The sequence below is a fragment of the Struthio camelus genome, chromosome 4 (assembly GCF_040807025.1).
Source record: "Struthio camelus isolate bStrCam1 chromosome 4, bStrCam1.hap1, whole genome shotgun sequence".
NCBI classification, from domain to species: Eukaryota; Metazoa; Chordata; class Aves; order Struthioniformes; family Struthionidae; genus Struthio; species Struthio camelus.
Window position 1 is genome coordinate 20,851,991 of NC_090945.1, and position 23,103 is coordinate 20,875,093.

The 23,103-nt window shown below is 40.3% G+C and overlaps 2 protein-coding genes across 4 annotated transcripts in view; one reads left to right on the forward strand and one right to left on the reverse strand.

The window, feature by feature from the left end:
• The window catches only part of METTL14 (methyltransferase 14, N6-adenosine-methyltransferase non-catalytic subunit), a 48,534-nt gene extending 27,087 nt beyond the window's left edge, over nucleotides 1–21,447 (reverse strand). The window contains exons 1-6 of the mRNA XM_068941746.1: nucleotides 21,312–21,447; nucleotides 19,040–19,134; nucleotides 16,218–16,826; nucleotides 15,421–15,507; nucleotides 13,266–13,387; nucleotides 2,469–3,506 (exon numbers count right to left, since the gene is read on the reverse strand). The gene's annotated coding sequence lies outside the window, so the exon portion shown is untranslated. The remainder of the gene's footprint in view (nucleotides 1–2,468; nucleotides 3,507–13,265; nucleotides 13,388–15,420; nucleotides 15,508–16,217; nucleotides 16,827–19,039; nucleotides 19,135–21,311) is intronic.
• The window catches only part of PRSS12 (serine protease 12), a 47,665-nt gene continuing 33,637 nt past the window's right edge, over nucleotides 9,076–23,103 (forward strand). The window contains exons 1-4 of one of the 3 annotated variants that reach the window (XM_068941745.1): nucleotides 9,076–9,527; nucleotides 18,577–18,715; nucleotides 21,286–21,464; nucleotides 22,877–23,027. In XM_068941745.1, coding sequence (XP_068797846.1) covers nucleotides 9,164–9,527; nucleotides 18,577–18,715; nucleotides 21,286–21,464; nucleotides 22,877–23,027 — 833 coding nt within the window. In that variant the 5' untranslated portion in view covers nucleotides 9,076–9,163. The remainder of the gene's footprint in view (nucleotides 9,528–18,576; nucleotides 18,716–21,285; nucleotides 21,465–22,876; nucleotides 23,028–23,103) is intronic. The other 2 variants (XM_068941744.1, XM_068941743.1) reach the window with 2 other exon arrangements.

A 23,103-nucleotide genomic window follows, 5' to 3' on the forward strand; every position in this document is an offset into this window, starting at 1 on the left:
CTTTTTTTTTTTTTTACTTTTTAGTTGATAAATCATTATCCCAGCCAGGATGACTAGAATACAAAGGTAGTAAATTGAAATGAATAATTCCATGCTGCCATCAGATTATCAAAAATAGCAATGGGAAAAGCATAATGATGGGGCAAGAAGGATCAGAGGAGAGGTAAGAAAGGCAGATCAGTCAGAAGTCAAGGAGTAAAGGATAATTAAGCCACCAGTGAAGTGAATAAGAAAGCAGCTTGTTTTGCCAAGAGTTACAGCAGTGGATCTTCCCTTCTTTGCCCCCTTTCTTCACTGCCCTCTCTGCTGGTCCTTTGCAAAGCTCCTGCCAGACATTTTCCACATTCTGTGGTAATGAAGGCAATCAAAGTGCAAATGTCTATGGCAGGCCTGCACAATGCCAGTATTGTTCTAACTGCAAGGGGCATAGCTCAGTAGTGCAAGGTCAGGTCTGATCCCATATTGTACAGTTTATCCTCCCACTTGCGTATGATATCCTCATCTTATTTGTTTTAAAGCTTAAGAAGTTACGTTTGAGAATTTCAACTAAACATATCAAAAGGAGGCACAAATATCAAGCACACCTTTACCCATTCCTTTAAATATACTAGTCAATGTGATATGGTTGCTCCAGCTCTGTATACACCCGTGAAATCAAACTAGGGACTACAGAGATCAGTATTTAATAAAACGGTAAAGCATATGGGCAAACTAATGCTTGTATTCCTAACGCACAAAACCTATTCACTAACATGTGAAGACTCACCGATTTTGATGAGATTGTTAACAAATAAGGCACACAGGACTTACTCAGGTCATAAACACTGAGCAATACACTCCAGTTCTTAACAGTGAAACTTTTCAACTAATTGAAATCACAGGTAAACCAAAAAAATATTTTAAAAACAGTCCTAGTGCTTCCAAATACAAAACCAAAAAGAGGATATAGAAAGATCACGTATTTTGAACCTGCGCTGATTAGGTTTGTCTGAGCGCTCCTTCGGTACCCTTGTGAGGTGAGCATTAACCGTTTCTAAAACTGCTTCTTGGTAGCACAGCATTTATTTTTCTCATTTAACTATAAATCCCAACCTCCTTAAATCAAGTCAGTTTAAAATGTTTTTCAGCTTTCCCTCCCTTAACTATAAGAAAATGTGTTCCTTTGAAAGAATAATATTCTTATCCAAAACTAATGATAAGAGTGCTGCCACAATACTGGAAGTAGTGCAAGTCTCTCTTTTTAAACCTGATAGAAAGAGAATGGTCATTGAAAATAAGAACTGGCAAAAATACTGCTTTCTTTTCATTCCAACTTTGTGAGACTAATTGTTTTCAAGTTCACGTACAATGAACTTCTCAAGTAGTGTACAATGGTGAAATCTTTTTAAAACATTTTCTATGTACTGACTAAAAAGAATAGACGTAAAATAGACTTTTGGAAAGATGTGAAATTCTTTACATGGTCAATTATTCCAGCACTAGGAGACGGACACAGGACCAAATGTAAATATCAGTAAGTGGCTGGGGAATTATATTTGGTTTTTTTGTGCCCCGTTAGGAAAATGTGTATTGAAAAATGTTAGTAAGTAAATCATTTGAAATATATAGCAATATATTTATGCTCCTGGGGCATTTTACAGAGTCTTAAAAAATCAAATCTATTGAGTTATATTTTTAAGAGCACAGTGCAGCAGCGCAGGGAGAAATTACAGATGTATAAAACAGAATTTTCTAATTAAAATGGTATTTGCCCTCTAAAATATTTTTCTGTTAAATAAACAAAACATATGTGCCAAATTATAGCTATATGGGCATACGGAGGGGAAAGATGGAAAAAGGAGCATGTCTTGCTTTGCATTCCAATTTGCAGACCAAATGTCCTCACAGTAAGGCTTGTGCTAATCTGAAGTGCCTGTTGCTTTTCAAGATTAAAAACATTTAGAAATTCAAACTCTGTAATATGCTAAATATGGCTCCTGTGACAAAATTATTCCTGCTCCCACAGGTATTTACCATTTTTTCCCTTTTAATGTTTATTTTATGGGTCTCCATTTAATAAGCTATAGGTGTATTTTAATAATTCTCTATCATTGATGACTTATTAAAAATATAGACATACGCTTAGATTGTGAATAACTATAAAAATACAGCTCTGACCCACCTTATACTTTCTCATTCCCAGTAACAGAATCGAATGATACAATGAAAATAAATCAAATACTTGAAGAGTCATTGCATGTATCTAACAATGGATCAGTGCTAAAGTAATTCCTGCATCCCTCTGAGACTCTGGAGAAAAAAACGTTTTATTTACATTTTGTACATAAACTGCTGTTGGATTTCCTGCAGGATATTGAGAAATTCCTTCAGGAAATATAAGAAATGACTAAATTCCATGGCTGCTAATGGGGAGCTGACACTGAGCTTAGACAGAAGATGGAAACACAAACCAACCCTGCTTGACTTACCTTTCTGTGGTGTGTGGTTTTCTTTGCATGGGCACTTACACTTCACAACAGTGAAGTGCAACGTCCTGAAACAGGTATTATTAAGGAATATTTTCAAAAGATTAACTCTGAACAAAGAGAAGACACCTGCTATCATTCCAGACAGAAATAACTGGCAAAAGACTACCTGGATTACTTGTAGGAGAAGAACTTATTTAAACAACTACATTTATAAACCATTGTTTACCCCAGGAAACCTTCTACACCATGAATGTCAGAGGAAATTGTAGAAGGTCATATGTCTCAGCTCTGTGAACCAGTTGTCCTCACTGACAGTGGATGTTTTGAATAAATAAGGCTTCATCCTGCTCTGTGGCAGGCTAACCTAACGTCAACTGATTTGAAAGGGCCACTTTCTACATGAAAGAGAGTCCAAAATGTATGTCTTACGACAGTGAAGACACCAAAAGAAGAGTGGTTTTTTCACCTTATCTATCTTGGATCTAAACCAAGATGTTGAACATTTTAACAAATGTTAAATATTTTAACAAAGGTGTATCCTGACCATTGATCTTTTTCTTTTGGAGTGGGTTGTTTCTCCAGCACAAGCACAGACTAGATCACTTACAGAGCTTCCTTTAAAGGACAGATTCACTGACCTAAGTACCAAAAAATCACATACACCCCAGGTAGTCACGCTAGGGAACACGTTACAGTCCCATTTTGTAGCAAATATGTGTTATCTGTTAAAAAAATGCCATTTTCTATTCTGTTTCTTCACAATATCCGCCTTGGCATAATCTTGCCTTTTAAAATACGGTTATTTATAGAATGGCTACACAAACTCACCTTTCCCCTAGTTAGCAGCCTGCAGCTCATTTGATGCCATGTTTACCTCCTATTCTAAGCATGAGGAAATAAAGCATGTACTACCCATGCTCTCTGCTGTGTCGACACGGTCATGTTGGCGCACTCCTGGCTTTGCGCTTGCGTCGCGCTGCCCGCTCATCCACTGTGTCTTCATGCCATTGCGCGCTTGAGGTCCGCCAAACGGCTCTCCTGGGAGAGGAACACAAAGGTGCGCTTGGAGGTTGCTCCTGAAAACCAGTATAAAACAGCCTCAAACACTGACACGCTGCAACGATGGTATGCTGTATTAGTCTGATGTTCCTGTGTGCGGCTGAAATAGTGGCAACGGCACAAATTGTGTCTCCAGTCATCTGAAATTTTACATACGGTGCTCACGAAATCTACATTCCCTGTGGAGACATCACAGTATGTAGATACGTATATGTTAGAGAATGAGGATGTAATGTAATTTTTGTAAAATTAGAGCCTTTGTGGAATGCAGTACGTTATTAGCACATTATTTGCCAAATGTGACTTTATAATCGAGTAGGCTGTGAAGCACATGGAGCAAATTTAAAACTCTATTTGATATTCAGCGTGTTTTTTTTCTTTTCAAGTGCCACTATGTGTTCTCTCTCTGCACAACTTCTAATGAGTGGAAATTTTTTTTTAATGTTTTAAAATCATTTTTCAAACAGAAATATCTCCATGTTTCATTCAGTTATTCAAATATCCATTTTTTCTGTGCAAAACTGTGATACTTTCAAAATGATATGTAGTTATTTTGAATAGGTTAAAATTATCTCAGTTGAAATAGCAGTTTTTTCACTCAGCATATTAAACAAAAAGTGTTCACTAGTTTTGCATGATTCAATTTACCTTTCAATTTTAAATAGTATTATTGCAAGCATGTCTGTATAACCCAGTTCTATGTACATATATACTACTAAATGGTTCCAGAAAGTCGAGTTTCTTATTGCCTTGTACTATGAATTTAGCTTGCTGTACAAGAAAATACTTAACACTTAAAAAAAATTCTTCTATGATCTCACTTCTGTGCACACTATGTTCTGTGGTAATGGAAACCTCATCAATTACAGGCTGTTCAGTTACATCCTGTGTGATGCAGGGTCACCCTATGGAGCTTATATATAATTACATACAAAAGACCTATTCTCTTCCATATAAGCATGCACCCAAATTAACTTCGTCTCAGACTTGGCCGGATTTCAAATTTCTGCTGCCTGACTTTTTTGAGAAGAATGAGATTAATGAACAAAATTATTTTACAAGAGCGCTGACTTATATCCTAAAAATGTTGACTCATTATGGCACCCATATTGTGCCCCATTTCCAACATGGAGGTCTCCTTTGTATGAAGTATTGTTTCCTCGACTTCTAATCCTGATTTAAACCCTGTCTGGAGCTATGTGATGTCAGTCAGTGTCCACTAAGTCACGTGCACAAGTTTTTCCATTGATTGCAGCGGTTGATCTGTTGGCCCCAGCATACTTGATTATGTGAAGAACTAATAGCGAGAAATTATTAGGGAGATATTCTGCAGATCATTTCAGTCCAACGTGTTCTGTCTGGCTGTTTGGTTATTCTCTCTGCTTTGTACTTGTATTGATTTCCTGGGGGAATTTCTCGTATATTGGTATTGAACTTTCCTCTGCATTGCCTGAAGTCAATGCTTGCTCTCATCTTTCACATCTAGATTGCTTGTTTGACTCTAACCAGGTCAGGAGGGAACACCAGAGGGATTTGGTTGAGAGGTATCAGTGGCCATAAGCTGCAACTGACTCAGGCCTTCACTTGTCAATAGTATTTTAACTTAATTCCACGGAGAGCTGAAAATGCGCAGCTTTTCTACAATCTATGCAGAGAGCATACTGTATGAGCTACTCTGAAATAAAGGTATGCAGCTTTACTGAAGACAGGAAGAGGCTAATCAGTGGGCTTGCTATTGGTTTAAGTAGGAGCAGAATTAGGCTGATTCCACAGCTGAATTTTAAATGCTTGGTATTAAATGTTTCCCAAATGCGGAAGGACTACTGCATTTTTCCATGTATAACCCACACATCAGATACTTTCATCTGTTTACAAGAATCACCGATTGAAAATTAGTCCTTTGCTAACCCTCATATAATCCATGCAAAATCAGAGTCAGTGACAGGAAAGAGAGATAAAGGGTGGACTAAAGGTAGGGTGATTTTAGAAAGCGATTAAGGCAAAGGAAGTTTTTGTATAAGTTTCATTTTGTGACTTGCACACGTGAAAAACCCATGCTGTTGATGAATTATGGGAGTATTTTCTAATAATTCCACAATTCCTCAGGTAATCTGAGGAATCTATAAAAAGAGAGCATTTTTTTTGACTCTACAGTTCATACATTCGAATTATTATTCCTTGCTTTATCAACAGCTTGGTATTTGGGTTGTCAAATATTAGGAGAGGAAAAAACAGCCAACCCTGTGCAATTGTGCACAAATTAAAACCTATTCTAGCAGCTGCTTTCCTACAAGTGACCCCATGGAAGTTTTTAGGTGTGCTGTACAGATTTGCTGACTTTGGCCATGAGCATGGTTTCGTTGACTTCCATGGGACTGCTACCAACAGAGACTAACTCTGTGCACAGTAAGTACAATCAAAATACTAAGCTCATGTTCAGATGTAATGTGAAGTAATGTAACTAGTGCAGTTTGCAAAGGTTTGTTATTTTCTCAACATCTTGAGACAATTTTTTCTGAAAATACTATCTTTTTTTCTGAAATTACTATCATTTCAGGATTAAAATTGTATTTAGTGCCCAGATCCATTGAGATCTTTTGAGGCTTACAAAGGCCTGCTTGCTTATTTTCCTAATTCAACAAACGTAATTTTTCATTCCTTTTTCTTTTAATTCAATCTGTGAATGAGTTTTCATCAGTTTCATACAGAAGCGCCAAAACTTTTTAAGGAAACTAAATGCACTAAGAACATCTCATATTTAGCATCTTTATAAGAGATCTGAATTACATCAGAGTAATAAGCCTTTATTTCTTCTTTTAAAAATCATTTATAAAAATGAAAGTAGAGTCCACCCTTAAAGTGTAAAGCGGTATCATTTTAGACACACTTCTAATTATTTTGGATACTTTAAGTCTGATGTCCAAGAGCATCAAGGTTCTCAAAATTGTTCTGTCTGTCCAGGTAACCGTTGTTTTGTCTTTGTTCTTGTCAGTAACGTCTGAATCTGTTGTCTGATTGTGACAAACGTGACACAGGCAGAAGTCACAGAGATAATGAGCGTCTTACAAGTTTAATGAGAGTAGGTAGCCAGGCAGATGAGAGAGATTATATACAACAACCGTAGGTGCTACACCCTAGGGAAAGGCTGCAACAAGAGCTCATACAGTTCAAACACAAAAAAAACCATACTGGGAAAAGACCTCATAAATGGTCCAGCCAAAAAAGAAGCTGCAATCAAGGCACAAAGCATAAATCCTGAGAAAACCAGACTGTATCAGTGTCGGTGTTTTTGGAAAAGAAAAGGACTGCTTCTACTTACAGTGAAACTATTACTGATATCTTAAATAGAAGCCAAGCTAAGCCCCTCATTTGTAAATTCTAACAAAATCAGTATTTCCCTTAGCATTAGCAGACCTCACATCATCAGGCTGAAAGCTCATTTACAGCTATTAAAACAAATTGAGGCCCGTTCTCCTTGTATGATTACAGAGAAAATAGTAATGATGATAAAAATAAAAATATTCAAGACTTGATATGTACATCTGCATCATGTGATTAAACCTCCACTGTCTTGGAGAGGGGATCATTATGAAACCTAATTTTTTCGGATGCTTCATTTATAATCCAAGCTGCTTCCTGACCTTTTTCTCCATGAAACACTCCTCCCTTCCCCCGCCTAGTACCGTTTTGCAACCTCAAACACAAATTCCCCCACCCTATATAGGCAAAGAAAGTTCACTGGAAGATTCCTGCAGGCCCACACACCTAGGGGAGACAAATTAAATCAGAATGCATGAATAAGTACTAGACTCAAAGCTTTGCCTGAAGTGTTTTGCAAGATTCATCATACTCATCCACTATCTTCCTCCCATTCTGAGCAGCAGAACCCTGGCTCTTCCAGGCTAGCGGGGAAAAAAGAGCTGAGGTTGGGGAAAATGAAATATTGCTATTATTGTGATGCCAAGAAATGTTTACTAGGCAATGAAGGTAGCCTTAACCAGCTAGGCTGAGCATGCTTTTAACCAGTCCTTCCTAAAGGATAACAGCAACCAACTTGTCGTAACAGCAACAAATTTTCAGGCAACTTATAAATGGCCATAATGAGTTGCTTTCAGGCTAACGCCTCGTAACTATTTAAATTTTTCAAAAACAAATTAAACTCTTGCCAGTCCTGACAGATTCTAAACTAATGCATATACATACGCCCAGAAGAAAACGCAGAAAGAGAGAACAATGTGTGCACTCATGTCCACACAGAAGTGCAACGGACACATGGGAGGGCATAGTTAAAATGTTGCTGTAGAAACCCTAGCGGAGTGTTCTTTCACTTTGTAAGTGATTAAAATACCAAGTGTGAGGTTGCAATAACAAATTAATCACAGATCAGCGGAACTAAAATGAACACAGGTAATAGCAAACACTGCAGTACCTGACTCCGACTGGAGCCTTTTTTTACTGAAAAACAGAAGCCTAAACCAGTAAAGTTGCATCTTGCCCCTTTGGAATAGAGGCTGCTGAAGGAAAAACTGCTGCTTACTGGAGATACACAGGATGCTGTACGGAAAGCAGAAAGCACGCTCTCTCCCTCTCTTTTGGACCCTGGCCATAATGCAAGTTTATGGAAATACTGATGTGTTCACCTAGAAGCCAGACTGATGCTTCTCAGCCAAAGACATTTAGGGAGGAAAAAGACCCTGTGGAGAAGCTAATCTAAAGACTCACTCTACAGACAAACTGCTAAATAAGAGGGTGAACACTCTATCAGGCAGCATCAGACTCTGCCAAATACAAGCAGCATGGATTTAAGAACAGTGGTAATTAAAAAAATAATAAATAAGCCAAACAAGATGAGACAGAGAGGCAAAATTAACTGATGGCCATCCTGGTAGGAGGAGGAAATCAGAGATGACCAGGTCATACGAAGCTCCAGCGGTTGGGAACGCGCGGATTACTATTCAGAGCACATGGAGCTGGGATAAGACTAAACCCTCGAAGACGTTTCCCTTGGCGGCATTTGTTCCCAGCCCCTTTGTTTCCTGCTGACACGTCCGGGGCTGCCGCCACCCCGTCCCTCCGCGGCCGCGGCGCGGGGTGCTCTCCTCCCTCTGTCCCGAAGCCGCGAGCCCCCTCCCGGAGCCGGGCTGTCCCCGGGCTCCTCCTGCCGCGCGTTGCGACGGGGCCAGGGAGCCTGGGGGAGTCACAGCCGGGGCAGAGCCACAGACAAAGAAGAGGCGGCCGGCGGCGGCGGCGGCGGGGGGGGGGGGGGGGCAAGTGCGAGGGAGCAGCGGGGCAGAGGCTGCGGGGCAGCGGCCGGGCAGAGGGACCCCGGCACGACGGGCGGGGAGGGCGACCCGGCGGCGAGCGGCAAACGCCGGGGCGGCGGCGGGGCTCGGGGGGGCGCCGGCAGCCAGGCGGCCGCGCAGCCCCCTGCGCTGCCCCATCGCCCGCAGCGGCGGCAGGTAGCGGCAGGCGGCGGCGCCGCGGGGGCTCCGCGCCTCCGCCCGCCGCGGCGCCGGGGGAGGGCGGCCGGGGTGTGCGGCGGGGGATTAGCGGGAAGCCGCGGCCCCGCCTTCCCCCCTCGCATCCAGGGCGAGAGCGGAGGGGGCGATGGCACCAAACCGGGCGGGACCGGCACCATGACATTGGCCGGCTTCGTGGTGGCTCTGGTGATAGCGGCGATCCCCGGAGCCCGCGGGCTCGGGCAGCTCTCCGCCAGCCTCCCGGCCGCCCCGGCCCCGCCGCCCCCCGCCGGCTGCCCCGCCGCGGGGCGCTTCGCCGGCGCCTCGGCGCCCGCGGCCCAGCGCCCGTGGCGGGCGGCAGCGGCGGCGGCGCCCGCCCTGCCGCGGCGAGGGGCGGCGGCGGGCCGGGCGCCGCGGGGCCGGCGCAGCTCCTGCGCCCTGGGCGGCGGCGGCGGCGGCGGCGGCGGGCGGCCCTGGTGCGCCCCCGGGAGCGGCCGGGGCCGGGGCCGGGCGGAGCGGGGCGGCGCTGACTGCGAGCCAGGTGAGCCGAGAGCAGGGCGCGCCGCGGGGCGCCGTCGAGGGATGCGGGGGATGCGGGGGCGCGCAGGCGGCTTGAGCGCCGTGGCGGAGCGGGGGGCCCCGGACCCGGGCGAAGGTGCCCGGCTCCCCGACCGCAGTCGCTGGAGGGAACCGGAGAGCGGTCGCCAAAATGTCAGCGAAGGACTTTCTGAGAGGGCTGCACCTGGAGGACGGAGGTGCCCCTTTGTTTTGCGCCTGCTCTGCTGTAACGGGGGGTAGCGGGTGTCGAGGAGCTGTGCGGGGCGGGCAGCGCTGGGGAGGGAGCTGAGGGCGCGGAGGCTGGCGCTCTCCTTGCTGCCCGCGGGTGCACCTTCCCCGGAAGCCTTGGTCCGCTACGAGCGAAGCGCTAGAAAGAAAAGCGAAGATGCCTTGCTCTAAGCACGACCTGCTCGTGCGCTCTCCTTTCTTTTTCTTTCTTTCTTTTTTTTTGTTTTTTTGTGCTCTTGAGTGGGGTTGGCAAGTTAGCGCTGGGGCTTGACAACAGCTGTAAAGGTCCCGGAGAGCGACGCCTCCACGGCGGTCAGCGGCAGTTCCGTCAGGAGCGCTGTGAGGGAAGTTTTCGCTGCAGAAGGACTGAATAGCGATTTCAGCATTTAGTCCTTGAGTAGCTAGCTGATCAGCTTTACATTTCATCAGTCCTGGCACCACTCCATGGGGTTAAATGTATTTATGTACGGTCTGGCTTTGAATGACTTCACTAGATGGAAACATTTTCTTCTGCATCCCTCTGCTATTATCTCCTACCTAAATCAGAATTACGCCCTATCCATACCTAAACTAAAAATCCTCAAACATAATTGTTGTAAAGAAAATAAAGATTGTCGTCTTTGTTGCCCTTCCTTCTACACCTTTTGTAATATCACAAGGTCTGCAAGGAAGTGTATTATTAATGTTAATAATCTTATCCTTGTGGAGGTTTTTCCTTTTTTGGGTTAATTTCCTTTCAGAGCTCAGAAGAGGATGGTTCTCTTTCTCTTCCAACAATAGACCTAGGAGGTATGTCAGAGATGGAACAGAAAAAAGGACAATAATCTGAGCAATGTGATAGTTATATACATTGGTATAAAATATCACATGAAGAGCATCTGGAGGCACCAAGGTCCATACTATTCATTTATGCATTAAAAAAAAATGCAGCTTCCAAAGCCATGTTTAAAGACAAATGTCGTATCCCTTCAGGAAGACAGAATGATGTTATGCATTACAGATGTTTCCTTGGAAAGAATAGCAGGCAGCTGATGCCATGGAGGATGACTAGACACAGATGAGAAAAATCCAGAAGACTTCACACCCTTTAGTTTAAAAAAAGGTCTCACTGTTGCTTCTTTTATTTGGTTTACCATATTTATAGCTCTTCTCAAAATTCTTCCGTCTGGTTCCCAAAGTACTTTGTGAGGATCTTGAACCAGTATGTCACAGTTCGGCAGAACGTGGCATTTTACTGCTAAGGACCCAACCGTGCTCTTACTGAAGTCAATTCCAAAATTCCTTGCAAGTTCAGTAAAAACTTAGTTTACGTGAAAAATGCCAAGAACTGCCCATTTTGAGTTTAGTTATATTTCTTCAGTCTTTTCAGAATGTTTTTTTTCTTTTCAGAAAAAGGTAGCCCCTGTTAAGGTGGACACAGCTACCACTGAATCATAGCTAATACTTTACAGTCGAAAGGTCATCTGCTTCTGTCAGACTTCGTGGTAGATTCCCAGTGACCTCAAGAGGCCAAAAACCTGTCCAAAAGCTTTCATGAAGGGGATACCACAGACCTAGAGAACGTGTGAGAATGCCTAAGGTGGAACATGGAAATAAATCAGCCCATTTGCCCAGAAATAAAGACAATTATAATTTTAACCCTGAAGCACGTTCCTTTCTTATAAGAAGCAAAGAAATACAAGTAAGGCAATGTTATGATGAAGTTTATAGCTAGAGAAGGACAGACTATTCAGAGAGGATCTCACTGCATCTGTTGCTTTCTATTCTTGCTAAGGAAGCTCATACTCAGTTATTACGCACCTGCAATAACTAGATACAATAGCATGTGCAAAGCTTTATCTGCAAACCCCCGACTGTCCTAGGTTTAATATTAAGACTTATCCGCAAAGTTAATTGGTTAAACTTTGTGCATGTGTGCATTTGAAACTACTTTATATTTTGATATTAATGCTGAAAATTTGAAAAAAAAAATGCCCGTGCAATTACACTATCCAACACCAGTCTAAACACAGTTTTCTAGTTTAAAATAATATATTTTGGTGTTGCATTTCCTTCTAAAATGAGAGATATCTGGGTAACATTACTTACCTGTGCCTTGAAAGCAAGTAAACCAAATTCAAATATATATATAAGTTATCATGATTACCCAAGGAAATCATGGATGAGTACCCTGTACACAGAGCTAGTATAAGTCCAGTAGAATTTAGTACTTTGGCATTGCTAATAACCTGTAATGTACTCATGCCTCAAAAGAGAGACTCACCTCAATGCTTGGAAACAACTGTTGCCACATGATTTTTACCTGGCATGTAGTTACAGTGTTCTTCAGGATATGTTGTTCATGATACTTTACTACATATCTAATTTAAAGCTCTGGGTAAAAGTGGGTTAACTATTTTTCTTTATTTTATAAATGGGGAAACAAACCAAGAGAGGGTGTCTTGCCAGAGGTCACCCTACCAATCAGTGGCAGAAGTAGGAATAAAATACAGATCTCCAGAATGCCAGGGCTGTAGAGTCTTTCAATTTAAATCTCTTTTATCACAGGGTAATTCCACTAATACCAACTAAATAATGCTTCATTAAGCTTCTGAGAGGAGAATCAAGCTCATAGTCTAAACACCAAGTTATTCTCCCTGCCTGCAGTACTACAGTCTGGGCGTTTCGTGGAAGGTCTTTTGGGATGATTTGTTTTTTTTTTTTTTTTAATAACATAGGGCAAAAGAAAAAATACAACAAAAAGGCTGAAGTGGCTCCCCTGGAACCATTCTGATTACAGATGCACGAAATGAGACCCCCTAATTTTCTACAGCTCCGTACCATATAAGACAATTGCAGTCCTTTAGAGACTATTACATTCATATCACTGCAATTCATTTTTCAGAGCCTTAAACGATTGATCAGAGGGACATGATGAACCTCAGTGCTGCAGAGGAACCAATTCAGCACATCACAGAGGGCATGCAGTTAGTACATACAATATTTATGAAAATTCCAATTTAAGGATCTTTGGATGTGCAATTATGCTATCTACTAAAATTCCCATTATAGTTCTTAAAAAGTAGATCTAATAGATGTACCCCTTTTTCAAGGTTAAACTACCTACAGAAAATAGTTGTAATTTTAGACTGAGAGCAGTGCTCAGGGAAGTGATGGACAAGAGCATTGATCACTATGAGCGTCACCCATAGTTTAGCTGAAGTCAGCAGAATTAATTTCTCTGACTCCAGCCAGGCCTGATCTTGCAAGGGAAGAAAAGCTTCCATCAATTTAAACTGATATTAGATTCGGCCCATAATGCAGGCAGATTTTTTACAAGTGCCTCATGTGAACCAATCAGTTCATTTCATTCTGTAGCTGGGACAGGCTCTTCTACATGTATTCCCAATCTTCCACTCGTACGCTGACATACTGCAAGTTGTGATGCGGTTAAGTGAGAGGTAAAGCATGTATCTGTGGGCAACTCTCATACTTAGGGTCAGTTTAGACCTACCTAACATTTGACTCCAAGACTTCAGAGATGAAATATCAGTGCAGGGCCTTTCTGTGGCACTCCATGCTTGATTTTTTTTTTCCAGATGTCTAATAAAATGAAACCATCCCATACTGTAACACCTTGCAAATGAAAGCAGAAATAAAGACATTAGCTGTTTGTTCAGATTCCCAAATGTCAAATACTTTTTTTGCTTTGCTCTAAACCTGTAATTTCAGAGCACTCATCATCAGGGTGAAAGGCACAGGCAACTTTTAATTCTCACCCCCATTTTCAAAATCTACATTTACAGCCAAGTTATAAACCTTTGAATGCAAGTGTTTACAAAGAAAATATTGGCACACCTTCAGCCAACACCATAAACACCACCGCTACAATATTTACACATACAGCAAAAGTGTAAGTGATCCCCATTCTGTTTGCAGTTCAACCACACAACGTGACAATGCTTGTTCTTAGTGAAATGTAGAAAATAAAACAGGGTTTGAAGTTACCCAGCATCTCTGGATGCGGGAACGGTATAGTAAAAGAGGCGAGTGGGATGCTCTTGCTGCTTATAATGCAAGTCCTTTGAAGCTCTTCTGTTCTTTGGAGTTAATTAGAAGTTGGCTCAGAGGTTTTCCTCTGCCTTTTTTTCCTGTGTGCCTCATCTTGAGCCTATACAGCAGGTGTTGCAGAGCAAGTCTCAGCAGCACCCATTAGATATCCTTTCTTCCTTGTATTTGCAAGTATATAACTTAATCTCTTCTAAACAGTTACAGCAGATAGGAAAGACTCTGACTTGGGTGGATCCCAGGGCAACTAAAATTATCAAACTCTTTGTAAACAACTTGAACTGACCGTCAGTAACCTTGCCTAAAACATAGTCCAAAGAAATCCATACTTACTTGGGGAGATCTATATATATGAACGAGCTTCTGTCAGGAGAGTAGATCTGCATTCTTCTTTATAGGGCTGAATACCTATACAGATCTGTATATGCACCACAGTATGCATCCTAAAGTTGTCTAGTAGGCCTGCTTTGTGGTTCTGTGCCCTTGTCTCTACCTCCAGTGGGGTCAATTCACCTGTCCTACAGGACATCCTTCCCCTTTCTGACCAGTGCTGAGAAAGACACTGAGAGAACGGCAAAGGAGGGCAGCCTTGGCCTAGGAAAAGGGCAGGATCCATGTACTCACACTGATCCATGTACTCACACCCCCAGCCCCCCTTATTTTCTGAGAAGTAATTAAAATGCTCTTCTCTAGAGCTGCTAGTGCCCTAGGGAGAGGGTAGAAGGAAGTCACTTTGGCACATGCGTAGAGGTGCAGGTGGGTTTGAATGTTAAAATGTAACAGTAGAAGAATTAACCAGTGAAAATATGGCATTTCTGAGCACTTAGTTTCAATGGGAGAACGTCTTTATATGTCAGAGACAGAAAAACCAGACTTGGGAATGGTCAGAGTCTACAAAGACGGAGTCAGGCTTGCACTACCAAAAGGGAGATATGTTTTCCTCACCTTTATAAAATGTCAACATTTTTCCCTATGGAAAAATGAAGAACTGGGGGAGGCACTTCCATGCTTCTATGCACCAAGAAAAAACCCGTACAGTTGTAACTCTTCTAACAGGCATCCATGTATCTCAGAACATCATCATTTATTTTTCAGGTGTTTATGATGCAAAAACCCTAAAATGAGAACTTGCTGTAGGATTTCTAAAATCTGTCACTTCTACTGATGCACAATTAAAAGCAAGTTTTATTAGAATTTATGATAACAGCACTTGGTCCCAAGGAGATTTGGTCAACATAAATCTGGGAGAGAAGCTTTTTTTAAAATCTAAGTCCCATGGAAATGTTTGCACAATTCTGAAAAAAATTCTAGTAGAAACTATTGCTTTTGAAGAAATTTCCCTATGGCTTTCAGTCATAACTAGTAAGAGAAAGAGACTACAGCTATATTCATTTTAGGATATATTTGTAAAAGTAAGTAACATGAAGCTCATCATGCTAAATATTAATTTTCTTGCTGCCTATGAAGTAAAAGAGTGCTTCCCAGTCACTATAACAATGCAAACACCGATTATCCTGCAGTGAAGATAATAACACATTCCTAATAACAAAGATAGAGCCATGAATAATAAATAGAGACTTGATAATACAGTATAAACATACGTGATTGCCGATTATGTTGGTCAGTTTGCATGATCAACTTGCACATGAAGCACAGATATGTGTTTCATTATAAAGTAAGAGTTTTATCTGTAGGAAAGGAAAAATAACTTGCTGAAGTGAAATTCTGTATTTTAAAGTTCTATTACGTTTTATTTCATGAGGCACTCATTTTATTATAATCGATGTATTTTAAAACTCACTCTCAATCTAGGAAGATAACGATCACAGGGTCTGAATACTGCAACATTTTTAGTAAACCATATATGGAGCAGTAATTTTCTCATTAGTTTGCGCTTAGATTTGTTTGCAACTTAATTACGACTTAAGTCTTTTGATACACGTTAACACATACTTCAGAGTGCAGTTAAGCACATAAAATATGGTATCATTTTACTCTTTTGGGGTTCAGTGCTAAAATACTCAACTAGAAACACTTAGACTGGGCTTAGAAAAAGATACTAATCAAACCACCTTTCAGAATTTTTTCAATTCTGAAACTTTTCTTTAAAAAACAGATTTTACTAACTGTTTTTCTTGTGGAGAGAATGCTAGATTTTGCCCTGGGAATTTTAGGTTAGTTATAGCTGTAGGTATCAATGCTGTCTTAGAATGAGTAGTGCGTCGATGCAATCACCATATTAGAGTTATTATACTATATATTCAGTTAACTATCAGACATTAGATGTAAAAAAAAGTTTAGTAATAGTTACCTGTAAAAATAAGCTTTCCTTTTTATTTCTTTCTACATTAAATTTTCAGGGGAAAATCAAGAATATTTTAAATTCATTAAAAATTACCTTTATTAAGCATCATATGTCTTTTTTGTTCCCATCTGATAGAGGCCAGTTCTTTATTTTATCTTCTTGTGAGATGGACAGAGTCTGTTATGTACGCTAATGCCTTTTGTAAGATGTTAGTATTCCTATAAGCAGCTGTAAATCTAAAGGAAAAAGGCAAACCAAAACATCTCGTGGAGATATCAGAAGAATTTAAAAAAAAATCCCTCTATATTTCTTGTTTGTGTCTAGATCTTGCCCTACAAGCACATGGAAATGAGGCTGTGTCCCAGTTGGTCGTTCTTCCTTCCACACCAACTGATACCAGCAGGGTGTTTCCCATTCCAGGGGGGAAGCAGAGGTCATCTAGATTTTTTTTTTTTCAGATGGGGAGCAGGGGGAGAGAGTAGCGGGAGAAGCTGTTTTCTTTGTTTATTGGTGTGTGTCCACAGTGAGATCTCCATGCTTTTTAACCTTCTTCCATGAGACTTTTACCAGAGATGCAAAGGATTTCAGACTTCTTTCATTTTTAATTGTTGGTAAAAGAATTTCTGATTTGCAGAATTTCCCTCATACCATCTTCTACTCTGTATATGTGAATAAAGTCTTCCACTGTTGTCACTGTGAATTCTGTAAATATAGAAAAAGCAGTGACCAAATTCTGCTATGGAGACCTGAGAAAAGAATTTTATTCTTCATGTACTGCCTCATCCAAATAGTTGAATATAAATGTTGGGTAATGTGTACTCAGGAAACACTGTACTGATTTCAATAGGTGTCATGCAGGACTGTAAGCAATCATGTACAAAACCAAACTTATTTTGGAGACAGCAACTTTAAAATACTTTCTGGTATGTCAGGAATCACTTTGCTATGACTGCAATTGATGTTTCAAGTGAAAACAATAGTCTACACAAACATCTGGTAGAGAGCAGAAATTCCAGAGTCTATCTGTCTATATGTGACAGAAAAGCACGAAGAGAGAAATTATAAAGGCAGAAAAGCAATGTGCAATGTGTATATAGTATTGTTATAATTAAACCATCAATAATCCTCTACTCTAAATGATAGCTTAGTCTGTAACATGAATTTAATAAATTTTGTTTGTTATTTACTGCACGTTAAGTTACATCTGAGAAAATAAATAGGAGGGAAAAGGAACACACAAACCCAAGTCAGAGGTTAATTAATTCCTTGAATTATTTGGCAGTCATTTGGCTTGTGGTTTTACAAACTATATTGAACTAAATTAAAAACAGAACACAATCCAAGTGAAAACCAAAGGTAAGAAAAAAAGGATCTAGCCATTATTATTATTTTATATATATAACACACATAAACACATATACAAAGAATGCAGACACAAACATTGCTTTTTTTCTCCTATTGCTAAAAAACCTGCAAGTTGGATGATGGTTTAGCCTCTGATTTTAAGTAGATCGCAGAGCAGAGGCAGATAGATTAACTGAGATTTCAGGCAATATTAATGCACACACTTATGCTATGTTTGATAATTTAGTAGAAACGCATTATTTCCTACTGAATTACTGAATTGTTATGACTCTTTGTTCTGCTTTTGTAGCGTTACATATACAGCCAACGCTTTCCCATCTTTACCGGTGGCACTTAGTTACATTCCAGCAAATGTGTCTTGCATCTCAGGAAAAACTGCTGCAATATAAAAATTAATTTAATTTTCTTAGTTTTGTGTGTTCTGTAGCTCTCAAAACAGTTTGATGGTAGACTTTTTTGACTTCTTATAGAAAATTCCTAATGTTTTGTCTAGGAATTGGATAAAGATCCCTAACAAATGTATAGAACTATGTCAAATGGTGTTTGGTCTGAGAGCAAGTATTCATTCTTTGGCTTGAAATAAACTGCTGACATCTCTGACATATGTCATATGGGTCAGAGCAGAAGCTATGTAATCCATGTGGCTGTTTTCTAATTCCTTGAAATCACATGGAATTATACTGAAGATAAAAATACAACACTCACATATATAATCTTTTCTCATATGGGTAGATATAACTACTTTCATGTGATTATGCATAGTCTACATATACTTTCTACTGCTAGTCAGATATTTAACTAAGTTGTTAAATAGCACCAGAAGGATCAGAAATTTGATGTAACTTCAGTATAAAAAGCAAAATATTTTCCCCATGCAAGGAATAAGGTTATCTGCTTTTGGACATCAGTGTGCAAGACATGCCAGAGTGCTTCTTAGAAGCAGCTTCCCCAAAGAAAGGAAAGTAAGATGATAATACATGAAACAGGGATTCTCTTTGCAGATGGAAAATCAGATTCAATCTTTTGCATAGGATACACTAACTGAGTCCTGGAAAATCTTGGATAATTCATTTTTTCTTTTAACTAGGGTCAGTGCGACTCCAAGATGGCAAGAATGAGTTTGAAGGTACAGTTGAGGTTTATTTGAACGGAGTCTGGGGAACAATCTGTGGCAGCCATTGGGACAATAATGATGCAACAGTCATATGTCGACAGCTTGCACTTGGGTAAGTTTTAGTCTGAAAGAAAATCATTCGACTTATTTTAATGATGTTAGAGTATAAAGGGCAACATATTTTGCCACCCCTGAGATTTTTTTTTTTGTCCTAGGTGATTGCCTTCTCTCGTTTGCATCTTAAAGCTGTTCTTCCTAGAATCCTTTGCTTAATTTTGCTGTACTTCACAGAGGTCTCTATGAAAATCAAAATTTGATTTGAAAGCTACATGTGGGATCTGAAATGGCACAGGGCAAGGTAGATACTCTTTCAATGTGAAAAGCTGGGAACTAATCAGACAAGCTTAGGGCAAACACAGACTGCTTTAGTACGCACCAGGGAGATGTCCATGAGGGCAGAAATGCAAGGTCTGACCCCGATTTCACTTATGTAAGTGTCAATCAAGAGTAGCTCCAGTGAAGTTATTGCATCTACAAAAAGGTAAATGTAGTTAAAAGTAGCCTCAAAAGGGGCTCCTAATCCTAGGAATATTCCTGGTTTCCATGAGCATGGGGCTACCTTGGTAATCATCCATTATATCAGGCAAAGAAACCTCTAAGACTCATTCTAGGTTTTGGGGAAACGTGGTATTTTTGCTGTGCCTATCTTCATGCAACCAGATGATTTGTGTGGCTTACTTTCAGAGCTGCACATTAAAAACATGAAATAAGCCCCGAAACCAGACAAATTTTGAAACTTTAGGTTTTCATGGAATCATTTTACAGCATTATAGTAATATTGCACAGGTTGAAAGGCACTACATTATGCTAACCACTCACTTTCCTCATTGGCCACTGCTCTCCACTGCTATGTTTACTGCTTTCTAAAACGCCAGAGAATTAAATACTTCAACATTTTGTTTGATTACGTAAGTTTTATCTGTAATTACCTATATCAGCTGCCTCTGACCACAGGTACAGAATGTTTTAATTAAATAATGACATGGTTTAGGAAGGTATAACTAAAAGGACAATGAGATTTAAGTTGCCGTTACTATTCTCTGTATTTCTGAGAATAAATGGGCCCCTCTTTTCTGAGGCTTGATGTCTGTCAGAGAAGAGTCAATCAAGAGGATGCTTTAACATAATCTGATCATTCAGCTCTAGATAATGCCTATAGTGATGTTGCAATTGCAATAGTAAGATGAAACTGCGGTAAGGAAGAAAATGCCCACACCTACAGGGATTTAAAAAAAAAAAATAGCACAATTTCAGCTTCTAGCATATAAATGCTGTCCAAGTTAGGTGACCCAATTACTTGAATACACTCTTAACATTTCATTCAGTTTGCAGTTTCTCAGTAAGTCACAAAGTATGGTTGGCTTCATAGCCTTTCTGACATTCTTTCAGTCATACATCAAGGAAGTGATTTTGTCTTCTACAAGCACTAGGGGACCAGAGTAGCCTATTTGCACTGTGACATTCCTAATGATTATTCCACTTTTTAAGACTGCAAGCCAGAACTAAATCTAAGCTGTTTTATAATGTTCAGTATTAATCGGGATACACCAAGCCTACATATAAAAATATGAGGATTAGATGAGATAAAAGTTCAGCCATCTGGAGGCTGTAATTTTGCTTATGACTTCAGCTGTCTACATGTAATACCTCCTTTCCTCATTTTCATTTAAGTTCTTGTTGCCTTACATATCTTAAATATTTTGGTTGAACAAGATCCTTGTTAGCAAAAGTAGTTCAGTGATAAGGGTGAATGGCAGGGCTCTGTCAGCAGAAATGACTTAAATTAGAATAGGCCACCCCTCCCCTCCTAAATAACAGTCAAAACAATTCATGCTATCATGACTGGCAGAAATATGGGGCTATAACCTATAAGATGAATTTAGTAGGTGTTATTGGTGCTCTTCAGGGGCTTCCATCTATCTGTGCCTTGGATCTTACAATATATAAGCTTTGTTTTTCATTTAATTTCGCTAGGCATTGTATGGAGGCAAAGAAGGCTCAATAATTTGCTCATTAGATTCAATCTGGGATATAAAGGAAACTGTTTTTAAATATTCTGGGGATGGATGGATGGATGGCAATGGCTGACTAGAGAATAATGGGCATGGACCTGATCTAATGGAGTATGAGGCGGTGTCACTGTCCCATGGCCACACCCATACTGTATGACACGAGTATGGGCAGAGTACTGGTCAATGTAACAGAGTACAGGAGAGGAGGAGAGGGAAAATCCCCTTAGCATTACGACTTCTGTAAGTAAATCTGCAGTGGAAAATGTACTGTAGATCCTCCTATGGACTTTGGAAAGAATCTCTGTGTTGATTTTTGTAGTTAAGAACAAGGAGAACAGGAACATGGCTGGCCCTGCAGCAATGCAGGCCATTGTACTAAAATATCCCATAGCACAATGGCAAGAACTGGGTCACACCTGGTACTTTTCTGAGTGAAGAAGACAATGCTCAACTGCATGAAAATATGATGATATTATCCTGTTGAAGAAAGCCCTTTCTTTTCCATCCTAATTTTTATATAAGGGAACCAGGAAAGAACACATCTCAGGAACAAATATTTCACTTCCCCCTCACCTCTCCTAATGCCCTCTCCTGATTATTCTTCTTACAGTGAAAAAGGTACAGCAAAGCACATACCGTTTGCTGGCCTGGGCCTTATCCCTGTTTACTGGACTGAAGTACGTTGCCGTGGTGATGAAGAAAATATATTGTTATGTGAAAAAGACATCTGGCAGGATGGAACATGTCCTCAAAAAATGGCAGCTGCCGTCACCTGCAGCTCTTCCCTAGGTAAAAAAAAAAAAAAAAAAAAAAACATATATGTTTTGGTTACTTCTTCACCTTACATAAATAAAAGTAGTCATAATTGCTTATGATTAAATTAGAAGAAAGAACCTTACTAGACTTCTTAGAACAGGAAAATTAAATAGACTGAATCATAGCATCATTAACTTCAAATTCCTCAGCACCACAAAATCAGCTACTAGCAGCACCACCTTTTTACCTTTTCATAGTTAGCAAGTAAATTGTTGCTTTGAGATCCAGGTTGTGAGAAAGGGTGAAGCAGCAAAAATCCTCCAAGGGAACTCTAGCTGTGAAAGTAGGACTGTGTGCCCTTCTCCGAGTCCTCCCCCCCTTTTTTTAGCAGGAGGTCATCTTTCATAGCAACACTTGCTACAGTATCAATCTGTTAGCGTGTTTCCTGGTTTCCTAGGGAGTGGCTTTTCTTGAACAATTAGGTGCAGTAGTGATTTTTCTTGGATGTTATGCTTTCTGGTAGGGAGCTGTGGTGCAGAAATGCCAGATGAATACTGAGCTCACTTTCCTTGATGTAAATGTTGATGATGTCACACATGGAACTGTGAAGTTTTTGTCCTATTCCACACGCATCTAAAACAGGTCCACGCTCTCCTAGCCGAATTGCTGCCTCACACATAGCCAAGCCAAAATAATACGGTTAGAGAAAATACTATTAATGCTTTTAAGATATTTCAGATTACTTTAACTGAAATGATAAACAGCAACTACGTGGCAGTTATGCCATCAGATTGAAGACATTGCTGATCTTGAGGAAGGATAGGCAGGCAGCGCTGAGGAGCTGGCAATGGCAATCTCTTCAGCTGTAACCAAAACATGTTGTATAATTGCAAACATGTGCTTCCTTTCCTCTTCCACTTTCCTGCCTATCCAAAAGCAGATGCATTTTTGCTTTAAAGCTCCACTATTCATGAGGAATATTTTCATAAATAACATTGAAAAAATTATTTTGGTCTTTTTTTAGAAAATTATAATGTAGCAGGAAGGGAGGTGACAATGACAGAATTTGTCTCTTACTGAAGATTTTACCCTCTGGGACCAAGACTGTATGGAGCTAATTTTGCTTTTACTGGTAGAAAGCCAATTCTACTGACTGGTATTTGGCCTTATGGTCCTACATATCTCTAACACTTTGACACTTAAGTAACTGGAGTTCAGTACGGTTACTAGCCTGTATAACATTCTTCAGGTACCCAGAGTGGAGCTTGAGGGAACCAGTCTCTAACAAGCTCAATTTCAGAATTGCTATTTAATTAGGAAAAAAAAAAGTGTAGTTCCTGAGCAATGCCAGGCAAACCATTAAACCATCTTCTTGTTTTCTTTACTATCAGGATAACATTTTGGTTAAGAAATGACATTTTCCTATATTCTGTGCTTGATCACAGCCTCTGTCTTTATTCCGATCCGACTGGCTGGTGGGAACAATGCTCATGAAGGAAGAGTAGAAGTCTACCATGCTGGCCAGTGGGGGACCGTCTGTGATGATCAGTGGGATGATGCAGATGCTGAAGTTGTCTGTCGGCAGCTTGGCCTTGGGTTTGTTTTTCTAAATATTTTTTACTTCAGCAGCAAAGTAGAGAAGTTAGTAACATACACAGCTTTGAGTTTTCAA